The sequence below is a fragment of the Octopus bimaculoides genome, chromosome 14 (assembly GCF_046866305.1).
Source record: "Octopus bimaculoides isolate indiv1 chromosome 14, ASM4686630v1, whole genome shotgun sequence".
Taxonomy (NCBI): domain Eukaryota; kingdom Metazoa; phylum Mollusca; class Cephalopoda; order Octopoda; family Octopodidae; genus Octopus; species Octopus bimaculoides.
In genome coordinates, this window is record NC_142941.1 from 8,739,697 (window position 1) to 8,754,696 (window position 15,000).

The 15,000-nt window shown below is 38.1% G+C and overlaps 1 protein-coding gene across 6 annotated transcripts in view; it reads right to left on the bottom strand.

The window, feature by feature from the left end:
* Positions 1–15,000, bottom strand: part of LOC106882087 (uncharacterized) — a 225,853-nt gene that overhangs the window by 138,743 nt on the left and 72,110 nt on the right. For all 6 annotated transcript variants that reach the window (XM_089362290.1, XM_089362289.1, XM_089362288.1 and 3 more), the window contains exon 3: positions 8,455–11,974. In XM_089362290.1, the coding sequence (XP_089218416.1) occupies positions 8,455–11,974 (3,520 nt within the window). The remainder of the gene's footprint in view (positions 1–8,454; positions 11,975–15,000) is intronic.

Sequence of the window (15,000 nt, forward strand, 5' to 3'; positions counted from 1 at the left end):
ATTTCATTAGCTATATTTCTCACGCCTTCGCTTTCAGAGGTCCATTACATTCCCTTATTTTCTTTCCTTTCACCCTTTCTCTTTTCCGGTTTCTGGACACACACACACATCACGTGCACTCACCTGATTTTATATATTACAATGCAGAAATACTGAAAAGCAATACTGCAAGGTGTTTGGTTCATATATATATATATATATATATATATATATATATATATATAGAGAGAGAGAGAGAGAGAGAGAGAGAGAGAGAAAGAGAGAGAGAGAGATACACACACACACACACACATAAAGGCATAACTCAACTTGCGTCGGTAACTGGCTTCAAGACATGCGATTCGACTCGACAATAAACATCACACGAAAAATATTTTGAAAAAATTTAGTCGCCTAAATCGGTTTAATAAATGATTTGTATTAATTTTCACATCTATTTCATTTGATTTTACACTTTCGGAGATTTTATAACTTTTATGTTTTAAGTATACTTGCTGAAACCAACGTACAGTCGGAAAAATCTGCTGATGTTGGGGTCTATTTTTGCTCATTAATTTCTTTTAAAAAAATACGACGCAAAGTCGAAAATGACGTTATCCGAAATGACGTAATTAAAGTATGCCTGTACCTACATACATACAAAATCCGCGCGCGTGTGTGTATATGTGCGTGCGAGCCTGATGGTAGCTTAGCTGACCGAAACTTCGAAGTCACTATTCTTGTTGGAGAAGAATAAATTTGTACGCTACAAAAGTATGGAGTCCCCATTCAAGCAAATGTTAAAATTGATTTTATTATAACTAAACACACACACATATGTATATGAATATACTGCCCGAGTGTCGAAACCATAATGATATCCGTTTGGCAGTCGATGAAGGAAATACGCATTCGTCATGCTTGATTGTAAATTTCTTATATGTAAATTGTCATATCTTGTGAGTGAAATTAGGTAGAGGGAAACTGCATAGAAGCCCGTTTAGTTTAGCAGACTGTGTAATTTGTGTAAGTACTGTTTTCTCACACAATGTGCCGTGCTGAATCTGGCTGTGAACAACATTACGGTAAACCCGCGAATTACGTTTAGGGTATAATGTCTAGCCACTCACAGGTGGATTATCACAAGAGCAAGATAATCTAGTTGATTGAACAGCTGAATCCTGATCGTCGCATAACGGAAATCCCTCACCATGTAGATATTTGAGAGAGAGAGAGAGAGAGAGAAAGAGAGAGAGAAAAAGAGAGAGAGAAAGAGAGGGTAATAGTATTAGAGTGACAAGAAAACTTAGAGAGATATAAACCCTGGTGAACAGAAAAACAAGCGAGCACAAGAATGCATGACCAAAGGTAGGCGGGAAATAAAGCATGGATGCATTGCAGCGTTTGAAGAGTTCAAAAGATGGGTCGGGCGAAATATGTTCGCACAGATGCCGCAGACAGAAGATAGAGGAGAAGCTTTCTCAAGAATAGAACATTCTTCGGGATTGCCACCGCTCTCGGAGTCAGATGGGCACGAATGCGTGCAATGGTAACGTAGGAGTGTTTTAAAAGAGGTTTTTACTTCCTCCATTTTTAGAAGACGATAGAAAAATACTCCGATTCCCATGATCATAGATACAGTCACTCACGCGCGCGCATATATATACATATGTATGCATGTATATGTATATATTTCTTTTATTCTTTTTATATTTGTTTCAGTTATTTGACTGCGGCCATGCTGGAGCACCAGCTTTAGTCAAACAAATCGACCCCAGGACTTATTCTTTGTAAGCTTAGTATTTATTCTATCGCTCTCTTTTGCCGAACCGCAAATGTACGGGGACGTAAACACACCAACATCGGTTGTCAAGCGATGGTAGGGGTACAAACACAGACCCACAAACACACACACAGACACACATACATATATATATATATATATATATATATATACGACGGGCTTCTTTCAGTTTCCGTCTACCATATCCACTCACAAGGCTTTGGTCGGCCCGAGACTATAGTAGAAGACACTTGCCCAAGATGCCACGCAGTGGGACTGAACCCGGAAGCATGTGGTTGGTAATCAAGCTACTTACCACACAGCCGCATATATATATATATATATGTATATATCGGGACGTTTTGATGACGCGTATACATACAATGACGGACATATATAAATACAATTATTACCATAATTAATATTGGCAAATATGGTATACATACAATGATTATGGTTATTTGATGCTCATAAATATCTATACATGTGTGTGTGTGTGTGTGTGTGTGTGTGTGTGTGTGTGTGTGTGCAAAATTCACGCAAACTAACGCATGCATACACATATATATACATAGATACATACGCGCATGTACACGCACACACTAACTGTTATATGTCGCGTTGGGCAAATCCGAATAAACTAAAATATGAGCATGCGTACTTAATATGTACAGTAATAGCAATTTTTCTTTGAAGATGCACTTTCGACCATTATTACTGGAGACTTTCTCTGTGGAGACTTTCGCTCAAAAATAGACGTAGCCACTCTACTCAGACGTGCAGTGAGTACTCATTTAAACTATGGTTTTCTAAGTGCCGTACTGGGAATATTCCTACACTACAGACACGTGGTTATGATGTCGTAAGAAAGAATCGTAATACGGATTCTTGAAGCCGAGCCAATAGACTGGAGATCTAGGGGTAGCCATGATCGGAATGGTTGGATAACATCCATAGTTTCAATTGGTCATGCTTCGGAATCTAGTAGGAAACTCTAATGATGTTCGTTTCTGATGGATCCTACGGAGGAGGTGTTTGAAAATTCTTTCCCCACTTGCAACTCTCCCAAGAATAGCAGCAAAGAAGATGGACACACACACACACACACACACACACACACACACACACACAGAGTCTGTGATGGTTAGATGTGCTAAAATGCATAACAAATTACCATACGTCTTGGGCTTGATATAGAAGCCGTGTTAAACTCTCATAGCGATGTAATATAAAATGGCAAAAATACAGAGTTTGGCTATAATTTGATATGAAGAGTTACAAAAAGTTGAACTAAACCAGAAAACCAGTTAGTGATATTTCGAAAAATTTCATTATGTACGTTTCAATAGCTTGTTTTCTCTGCACACTGTGTGTATGTGTGTATTCTAAGCAATTTTCTCCCTTACAAAACCTAATACATAAACAATTTCATAAATAGTCTAGTTACTGCACCAGATTTCATTACAGATTTCTCTCCTAGTATGTATGTGTGTGTGTGTGTGTGTAAATTGTAATGGTATACCGTTATCCTTCGCTGGGTACTTCCTATAATTTGAGAGCTATATATCCAAATATTTCTAAAAACTATTCCAAATATTTTCAAAGTACCACCACCACCACCACCACCACCACCACCATCACAACTACCATCCGCACCAAAGAGAAAAAACTAGCTGAATCACTAAAGGTGAGTACGACCAACAAAAGCTGTAGTTATAATACTTAATTACATATTTACAAGGTCAACAATGGGAAGCGGTGTGTCAGATATATATAGACTTCGTTATATGATTGGTATCATATTTTATACATATATCAGTTACTGAGAGAGAGAGAGGAAGGGAGAGACAGACAGAGAAGGTGCAAAAGATATGCAGTGATATTTATGGAAGATTCTGCAGGGCCTAGCTCCTAACTTTGTGATTAAAAGCTATGCGAACCTCCTATCTCTATGTCACATCATAGCACCAAAGATCTCACTCGTCTAGTATATAGTCACATCACTGCAAGAGCTTAGAATTCAAAGGCACATAGCTTTTCAAGAAAATGCTAAAAACTTCAGAGATTTACGAAACAGACGTGGATCAGTTCAAAGAGCATTTAGACAAATTTATAAAGGAGAGACCAGATAAAGCCAGACCACAGCAAGAAACCTTGATACGAGTAAATTTTGTCCAGCTCACTGCTACCCCAAAGCAAAACCTGAAGTGGGCCGGGGAAATGTGTTGAAATAACTAGCAATTACACTAATGGCGTTGCCCCAGAATAACTACGGCCCCAGGCTGAAAACAGTAAAAATAACACACACACACACACGGATATGTTTGGTGGGGCAAACAGGAAATACAATTTTTAGAGCGTTTATATTTTTGTACTCGGTTTTAGTGACTGGAGAACCGTGCATTGCATTTATCGAAGTTTAATAAGTGCTAACGATGAATCCTTCTTACCTAAAGTTACTTACGTAACTTATGCAGGTGACGGTCATAAAAAGTCAATTAGCAAACAAATTTTGTAGCTTTTTTTTTTTTTAAAGAAAGGGTCTGATGTTTTAACAATGGCTCCTGAATTAAGGTCCCTGCAACAAGTTTTGCATGAAGCCTAACAAATATACTACCTAGATATTAAAAACGCTTAGTCAGCCCTTTGGCAAAAATTCTATGTGTTAAATTTCCTCATATTGAGCAAACGGCTGCAAACCGGTTATATTATTATATTATATTATTCCCTTCGGAGTAATATCAATGCTTTCTTCGAAACATATGTCGGAAGTATAAAGATTTAAATAATACCTGAGTTTAACTCCATTTCTTAATTTGTCTATGTTATACAAAAAATATTATACTAAACCCTGGAATTTCTTGCTTTATAAGTAGGCTGTAACATCTTTGGCACTTACGTGAATTTTTGCTACCCTGGTAACTATTTATTTATTTTTTCCGTTGTTATTTGTATACTTTGAAAAATACATACATACATATATATATATATATATATATATATATATATATATATATATATATCGCAATGTAAAGTTTTAACATATATGGTTGTATGCACAACGAAAAAATTTTTTAACTCATCTAGAACTGAACACGTAGATTCATATATATATATATATGTATATATATATATATATATATATATATATATGCAAGTTGGATAAGGCACCATGGCGAAAATTGTAAATAACTTATCTTTCCCAACACGTGTGTGCGCACCTGTGTGTGTATATGTAACGCAATAAACACCTTTGTACTGTAGGTGTGTACGGATTCTGCATATCTATCTATCTATCTATCTATCTATCTATCTATATATATATATATATATATATATGAGGCAAACAAGTCATACTTATTAATTTTAATACATTTATGTTTTTGTTCGTTGTTTTTCATTTTAATTTCTTACGTTTTCTTCGTAGTGGAATTTCCATCCCCACCCCCACCGATTCATCCCCTCCCACCTCTACTCTGTGTCGACTTCACCCTCACCGTTCGTAAACGTTGCTCCGTAGTCTACCTGTAATTGGCAACCTCTTCGACCCATCCTCCTGCATATTTCTCGCTCTCTTTTACAATATACACGGCTCGGCTCTAACAGCGATAATTAATGCTAGAACAAGACATTTTTATGGAGGCGGAATCCGGCTGATGGCATGCATGTTTTCTGGTTTGTCTAACATTAGTGACAGTTCTCAGAACTGCATGCTACCAATGCTGTAAGGTAATCTAGTCGACGTTCATCTACAGACACATAGGCATATGTCTTAGATATCAGTAACGATTCTTATACATTGGTGTGAAATGTTTACACACACACAATTCTCTCTCCACCCCGTCTCTCTTTTCCTATATATATATATATATATATATATATATATATATATATATATATATACATACATGAGTAGTGTTCATTCTAGATTACTTTCTTTTTTCTCATCATATTAGGTGTCGAGGAATTCATAAAATTTCAACCCACACTCACCATATATCTATCTATCTATCTGAATTTCTGCCTGTCTATCTCTCTACTTTCTCTTTCTTTGTACGTGTATATGTATATATAACATGAAGGCAAATACATATATGTGTTTGTGTGTGCGTGTGTTCGCCTTCTTGCTAATTCACATAATAAGAACTTAAGTTTAAATTGTATGATTACTCAACACTTTTCGATACAGAACATATTCATTCAATTTTTACAAGAAGTTTGACATTTTTACAAGGAGAAGCTTGACAGCTTTCTTCGCCTGTATAAATATATTCTTACGTGCTACAAAGAAAAGAGAGGAATCAATTCATGTAGGATATATATGTTTGAAACAGGTCTGTCATTCCATCTGAGTTACTCTCTCGATGCGAGTGTGTGGTGTTGTTTTGCATTTATAATAAAATAAATATATACAAATTATAAAAATAATAAAAAATATATACAGTACTGTTTCTGCTTCGCGGATTTTCACCTATCGCGGAGGATTTTGGAACGTAACACACGCGATAGTCGAGGAATTACTGTAACGGTAACTAGATGTTTGTACAACGGTAACTAAATGTGAGTGCTTTTTAAAACGAAACAATTTCTGAAAAGTCTATGAGATGAAGCAAAATAGAATTGTGTCTTGCTCACAGACATTTCGTCTCCTGTAGTGAATAAGAAGTCACGAAATACGAGTGGACAGTTAACTGTCTATTTTGCCAAAAAAGAGCATCATCAGATCGCAGAAACATTTCCATAAAGTCCTTCAGAAAGAAAAGTAAATCAATCCCAGAAGTTTGAGTTCGTTTCTGTGATCAAGAAACAAATGATGTGAATAGTAATATCAAACGCTTGTGGATATGTCGCTAACCTCATTTATTTTGAAACTCAGATCAACATAACGATAAGTGAATGATTAATGAGAGAGAGAGACTGAAAGTGAATGATTGATATTTGTTTATTAGAAACAAAGTTTCGAGTTTCAATTTTAGACGCTACGTTATCAATGGCTCAGTTGACCTTAGCTATTCATTGGTACTTCTTGACAAGCAAAGAGCGGTATGAAATTGATTGATGTATTGAGCTCAATTTTTATAAAATTCTTGTGAAACTAGCAAGAGGTATTACAGGTAACCAAGAGATCTCATTTTATCTGCCCAAATAATACTGTAGCGAAGTTTGGGGCTTTTCGGTTCCATAAGACATGAAGACGGATGACACTTCACACACAATATGTACAGAACCTGATTATTCTAGCATGTGTTCAACAGTAGTACTATGTATCTTGACACGAGTTCTCATATTTGTATACAAGAAACATAGTCAAATGACTATCTTAAAACATAAATGGTAATTAGTTTCTGAGCCCTTCATTAGTTGAAAGTCAAAGTCAACCGTTGTGAGATTTGAAGCCATAAGGTAAAGACATGTATGCAACTAAATGTTACATGATATTTAGTCCACCCCACCCACCCCACTCCTACAGTTCTATCATTTCTACGACCCCACCCCCAGCCGCTCTAATGCTTAATGATACAAATTCATTAATTTATTGATTCGGATTTTTGCAAGGTTCACCAGATAGTTAGAATGGTTCTAGTATGAAATTGTGGCATACCCATCATTCTTTCATCGCTGAATATTTCACCAAAAGCTAGTCTCAGTCCAAAAGCGTGGGCTTTTTTTTTTAGTAATTAGAGAATTTTTCACCCATTGCTGTTTCAATTTACGAATTCTCATAGACGAAAAGGATATATATATATATATATATATATATATATATATATATATATATATATATATATACACACACACACACACACATACGAATCAAACACGACACAAAGCAACTAGATCCGATATTCCATCGCTGACTCACTATCATTTCTAAGGTTACTACGCACTTGTGTGTGAATGTATGTTATGTCTATGAAAGTACATGTGTTGACGAAATGGATGATTGGATGAATGGGTGTGTATACGCTGTGTCAGTTTAACAAGCAAACTTCATATTTCTCTTTGACATTTCAAAGTGTAGCTATTATTAAAGAAAACACACACACACACACACACACACACACATACATACACATACACAACCCCCCTCCAAACAACAGCAAAAAAGCAAAAACAAAAAAAACGGTGACTGTCAGTAATATTTGTAAATAACATTTCCCGCATGAAATACGAGTAGGGCTTTAATAATGCATGTAATAAAAGAAAAAAAAGAATAAGCAAAACCAAAAAGAACAAGCCAAATATAAAGACAGATAAAAACCCAGTCGCGAAGGTTTCTGTTATAGATTGATATTGAGATTTGATAATAATTCCTGTCTTTTATGGAGAGCTTCATTCAGACAGTTGGTGTTTTTTTTTTTTTTTTTGGATAATTATTATTTTTTTAAATAATTATCTTGAAAAGGTTTAAAACTTATTATGGTCATATAGTATATTAAAGTACTGCTGTGAGTAAGAATGGAAATTGTAATAACCATGTGGTTAATTTGCTATCCCGGATGCTATGCTATTCAGCTTTGCATAAAAATATTGAATTAATTCCCCTATGAATAAAATTGATTCGGCGTTCTAATTACGACTTGGAGCCTCGTTTGTAGATGTACAGAAAAAGCCGTTATAAGAAAAAAATAAGAAAATATATAACGAAGATGAATGGAGAAAATTTCTTAGTAATATTAAAAGGAACCTACCTTGACCAAACGCAATATGTATATCGACATCCTTCACGTGACTGGTAATATCCTCCACAAAGTTTAAGGGAATCACTTCGTTCCACATCCGGAAGGCGAGTGTAAGAGTAGCTCTCTGCTCTTCCACAGGGATGCGGTTGCTGTATCCCGAATCTAACAAACGCCAGCGTATCAATTTCTTTTTAAACATTTGTCCCCACCCGTTCACCTTGTTAACCACGGGCGAGCGGCGTTTACGTTGATGCACCGGCGAGTCGTTGTACATTAGAGGATCAGTCTCTTTCAAGCGGCGCGCCGTCTCCCGCAGGTAATTTTGCCGCGTACGATGCTGCAGCTCTTTCGGTCTGAGTCCGAATTTGATTACCGACAGCATATAGGAAATCGTATGCGGTTGGTTCCACCACCTGGAATGAGGCGCCGACGTTTTGGGGGGTTGCGGACGCTCTGTCCATTGGATATTTGGTTTTGTCGTGAAAGAAAACGGTGAGTAAGTCACTGTTGGCAACTTCGGCGACGATTGTGTCGCCGTTTCTGATTGACTGAGCAATTTGATAAAAAGTTTCTTCAGGTGAATTACATTATATTCGCCATCATTTAAATAGTTTTTGTCATTTTGGTTAGTATTATATGAGGTTAATTCTTCAAGTTTTGAAATGGCTCCCAACTTTATCCCAGCTGGAACGGTTTCGGTGTAACGTAAAGGTAGAGAAGACCTTAAGTTTCGGTTATCATTATTATTATTATTGTTATTATTATTATTATTAATATAATTATTATTGTTAATGTCACTGTCTGAGTATATGACGTCATTCACGTCTTGGTCGTTTGTACCCAAAACTGGTGTCGCTAATGTAGCGATGGGGGGTCTTCTGTCTTCGTCTGTCGTTAGAGTTGTTGCCGTCGTTGTCTTCGTCGTCGATTCTGACTGAGTCGTTTTTTTACCTGTGGCCACGGTGGCCGTCGTCGAAAGAGCTGTGTCGGATGTGAGGTGAGGCACCGATGTGAAAGCCAGTTTTTCACGTGTTGAAGATGAAGGTGGTGTTGTGATTGGTGATGATGATGATGATGACGTATCAATTGTTGTTGAGGATGAAGCAAAAGTTCTTATATATGACGATGATGATTCTGAGGATGAAGATGATGATGACGACGATGATGATGATGACGTCGATGATGATGATGAATGCAATGACGGCAAAGAAGAGCCTAATCTCGCCCCTACAGGTTCTTGTTTAGGGTTTGATGTCAGCTCTGTCTCGCCCTTGACATGATCTTTCTCGTTATTATTATAATTATTATTATTATTGGCTATTGACTTAGAGTAATTACTATTGCTATCCCTACTGTTCCCCTTACTACTACCACCACCACCACCACCACTACTACTACTACTATTTACAGCAATCGAGCTGGTGCTTCCTCTCTGTCTTTGACTGTAGCTTCTAGTCAGCGTACCCCTTCGCAACGGTCTCGTTCGAACCGTTTTTGTCGTATAAACACCTGTTTCGAAGTCCAGCCCGCTTGCAATATCTTTGTTACCCTTAACACTGCTGCTACTACTACTGCTACTGCTGCTACTTACAGTGTTGCTGTTGTTTACTTTGGCGTCGTTAATAGCGATGCACTTACATAAGTTACTGCTATTACTCGCGCTACCTCTCTCGCTACTTCTATCTCGTTTGCTACTACTACTACTACTGCTGCTGCTGCTGCTGCTAAGGTTACATTTACAATTGTTGTTGCTAGTGCTTGGGTTACTAAAACATCTCTCCTTACCATTACAAACGTGTTCGAGAATCTCATCTGTATTAGACTTACTACTACTACTACTACTATCCAACTGAAATTCTTTAAACGTAGTAGCATTAGTAGCAGCAGTAGTAAGATGTGTAGAAATGGTGGTTGTATCGTTGTTGCTGTTGTTTGTGTAGTTATTACTGTTATTGTTATGGTTAATGTTATTGTTTTGTTGGTGGTTGGTGTGTGTGCTGTTGTTGTTGTTGTTATTTACAATGCGTGTGGCACTATTGAAGTTGATCACACTACGCTTGCTAATTTGGTCACCATCGGTGGAACCACGGACAGCAGAACCACTGCTGTCGTCCGGGTTCGTCCGAAATTCAGATGACGATGAAGAAGAAGAAGAAGAAGAAGAAGAAGAAGACACTGCCGTAAAAGTTGGCGAAAGAGATGACCGTGACGAAGACATGTACGCTGTAGACGACGACGATGATGATGATGAAGATGACGATGACGACGACGATGATTGAGAAGCGAACGAGTGAAAATATGGCCGCTGCTCTTGTCTACCTTCACTGCCTTTGCGTTCAACTTCACCATTCGAAACCGCTTCCTCCAGCCAAGACTCATTCCATGGCTGCTCGTCACTCAACGTCCGTACATGGTCATCAGAATATTCTAGCCATGTATTGCTACTTGTTGATATTGATTTTGCTGTTGGTGTTGCTGCTGCTGTTGTTTTTAATTTTTGTTTTGTTTGTGAGTTTTGAAACTGTACATATTTACGTGCATTATTATTATTATTATTTATAGTTGTTGTGGTGCTTGTTACATTAGAAGTATGAGTAGATGTATTAGAAATTGGTTTGGGTGTTTGTGATGATTGCGATGATGTTGAAGTTGTGTTTTCTGAGCTAATTGTATTTAACTTTGACGGCGCTAAGTCTTTTGCCGTGTGTTGCCTTGCAGTTTTACTAGTCCGTACTCCGCCCTCTGAAACTGTTTCTTTTGTCGCTGTGGTCTTAGATGATGATGTATTTGATTCAGCAATAACACGGTTTAGTATCTCACGGGCTAATAACGTGTCATTAGCGATCGTTTTGGTATTATTTGATACCGTATTGTTATTGTGTTCAGTCAGGGATACGGTCGAATAACCATTTGCCGTATTCCGTTTCCAGCGACCTCTAGTGGCTCGAAATTTTGAGAAAGTCGCCACCAAGAGAGAAGCCAGCTTGGAAGTCAAAGGTAAATTAGAAGATAGCAATGGGGATAAATTTGACGAGACGGATCGTTTGTCCCTCGCTAAAAACTTCTCCCCTGTGGTGGTCGTTTTGATTTTTGAACGGGATCTGTGAAATGCTTCCCGTTTTGAGCGTTTTCTCATCGGGTTCATATTTTTTCTATTGTGTCGTTTGTTCATATCTATTCGTCGATTGGCCCTGTTTCCGCGGCCATGTCTTAGATCTTGTCGACGAGGGTGCTTCCTTTTTGAATTAAAGTGTTCCTCCCTGTACACACCATCATCTTTGTCTTTATTACCACAACGAGAAGCAGACATCAGTTCTTTGGTCTCCTGGTTTAACTTACCTGTCACGGACAAGTGATAACTTTTCTGGTACTGGCTGATTGCCAACATAACCTTCGTTTTATTACAATTATATAATATCTGTTGATGCTGTACACTGCCTGGCCGACCATGCTGTCTGTTTGAGCGTGAACGGTACGGAGAATGTTTATGTTGCTTGCATTTTAGATATCCGTACCGCATCATATATGCCTGCAAATAAAACAAATGCTATTTAAATAACGACGAAGGAAATGTACATTATTGCGACGAAAATAGATAAATATCACAGATTAAATAAATAATGTTTCTCAACATGATACAAAGAGCTAGTAATATAATATGTGTGTGTGCAAAGGCGGCGAGCTGGCAGAAACGTTAAGCACGCCGGGCGAAATGCCTAGCGGTATTTCGTCTGCCGTTACGTTCTGAGTTCAAGTTCCACCGAGGCCGACTTTGTCTTTCATCCTTTGTGGGTGGGGGCGATAAATTAAGTACCAGTTGCGTACTGGTGTCGATCTAATCGATTGCCCCACCCCTCCCCCAAAATTTCGGACCTTGTGCCTAGAGTAGAAAAGAATATGTGTGTATGCAAACACACACATACACGTGTGTGTAGCTGATGAAGGAAAATGTTCTCTATGTGGCCTGTGTGTTTTCTGTACTCTGTTTATCATTTTGTCCACGTTTTTTTTGCAACGTCCTGCACCCAGATATGCATCTATATATACATGTAGATGTAGGTATGTACATACATGTACGTATATATGCATATACTCATATATTATTTGTATGTATATATATATATATATATATATATATATATATATATCACATAGGCGCAGGCACGCCTGTCTTGTTTCAGAAATTTACATACATATATTGTGAGCACAGCAGGAATCAGAAGGACTGCAATAAATTTAAATATAAGAAAGCGAGATTATTTATATGAATGCAATCACATCCATTCTATACTTTCGATGTACTGAAAAAGATGAGGTGAGTCTCCTGACTGACCGCTTCGCAGTTTGTTCATCGCTCCACCGAGATGTATCAGATTTTCTTCCCCAATCGATATAGAAATAATCCTTTCTGTCATAGGGACAAGGCCTGAAAGTTGGTTCTTAATTTATCGGCCCCGAAAGATTGGAAGGCAAAGTCGACATCGGCGAAATTTGAACGCAAAACGTAAAGGCGGAGGAAATACCGCTAAGCATTTCGTCCGGCGTGCTAACGTTTCTTTTCTACTCTAGGCACAAGGCCCGAAATTTTCGGGGAGGGGGCCAGTCGATTAGATAGACCCCCAGTACGCAACAGGTACTTAATTTATCGACCGCGAAAGGATGACGAAAGGCAAAAACGACCTCGGCGGAATTTGAACTCAGAACGTAGCAGCAGACGAAATACCGCTAAGCATTCCGCCCGGCGTGCTAACGTTTCTGCCAACTCGCTGCTTTTGTTTCAGTGGTAGTACTAGTAACATTATTACTACAAAACCACCACCACCACCAATAGTAGTAGTAGTGGTGGTGGTGGTGGCGGCGATGGTAAACGCTGGTTTCAACTATGTTATCATTAATAATCGCCATTACAGTGATTTTTTTATCAGCACAGTCTCGAGAAAGTAAACTAAGCAAGTCCCAGTTTCCAAATAAACATGTCTCAGACATTTCATGTGCCTGTGTGTGTGTGTGTGTGTTCAACTTTACAGTGTATACACACGCGCGCACACACACACACACTCACATTTATGCATACATTTATTTACGCACGCACACACATACACAGATATCTGTATGTATGTGTTTGTGTATCTGCGTGTAGATACACACACTTACGCACATGTATATACATACACACACATATATATATATATATATATATATACACACATACATGTATATATACTCATATGTATATGTTTTTATATACATGAGTATATATATATATATATATGTATATACAAACATATGTACCTATAACAAAATAATGTATATATACAAACATGTATACACATTATATAAACAAATATACATATATACACACACACAAAGAGGGAGAGAGAGAGAAAACATGTGTCTTTGACAAGTGAATAACACGTGATTACACACACACACACACACACACACACACACACACACACACACAGACAGAGCCCACAACAACGCACAGATGTAGTTAAAGGTGAAGTGAAATATCTCGCTCGTCGCTGACTGTAATTTGATCTAAAGAAAACTTGCTGCCTTGAGCCAGTCACTACTGATCTGTCTCCTATCGCTGAAGCAAATATTGCCCTTGACAAGACCTTCTGACCTGTCCTTACACTAAAAGGTAACAACAACAACAAAAACAGATTGCAATAATTGATACAAGGTAGCAAGCAGCTATCTAGTAGCTTGCTAGCTATTACCTACCTACCTACCTACCTACCTACCTACCTACCTACCTACTTACCAATATGCCTATCTACTTTCCTGTCTAGTTACCCATTCATCGTCCACCATGTAGACAAAATTCCCTTGAGCATTTCCGTTTCCACTGCTGAATCCTTAGCGCATCAGTCAAACTGCTTAGCAGCATATCTTCCGGCCCTTAAAGTTTTTTTTTTTTTTTTCTACTAGGTCTGAAATAATTTTAAGTGAGAAGGGGATACATCGACCTGCGGCCATGCTGGAGCACCGCCTTCAGTCGAGCAAATCGACCCCAGGACATTCTTTGGAAACCTAGTACTTATTCTATCGGTCTCTCTTTTGCCGAACCGCTAAGTTACGGGGTCGTAAACACACCACCATCAAGCGATGTTGGGGGGACAAACACAGACACAAACACACACACACACACACACACACACACACACACACATATATATATATATATAGACAGGATTCTTTCTGTTTCCGTCTACCAAATCCACTCACAAGGTTTTGGTCGGCCCGAGGCTATAGTAGAAGACACTTGCCCAAGGTGCCACACGGTGGGAGTGAACCTGGAACCATGTGGTTGGTAAACAAGCTACTTACCACACAGCCACTCCTGCGTCTATATCAACTGCTACTTATTTAATTGATTCCGAAAGGATAAAAGCAAGGTTGGCCTCAGCGGATTTTGAACCCAGAACGTAATTAAGACGGACAAAATGCTACTGAGCATTTCTTCCTGTGCGCTAATTATTCTGCCAGCTCGTCGCCTTAGTACTTGGAATAATAATCCTTTGAACTATAAGGCACAATGTCTGAAAT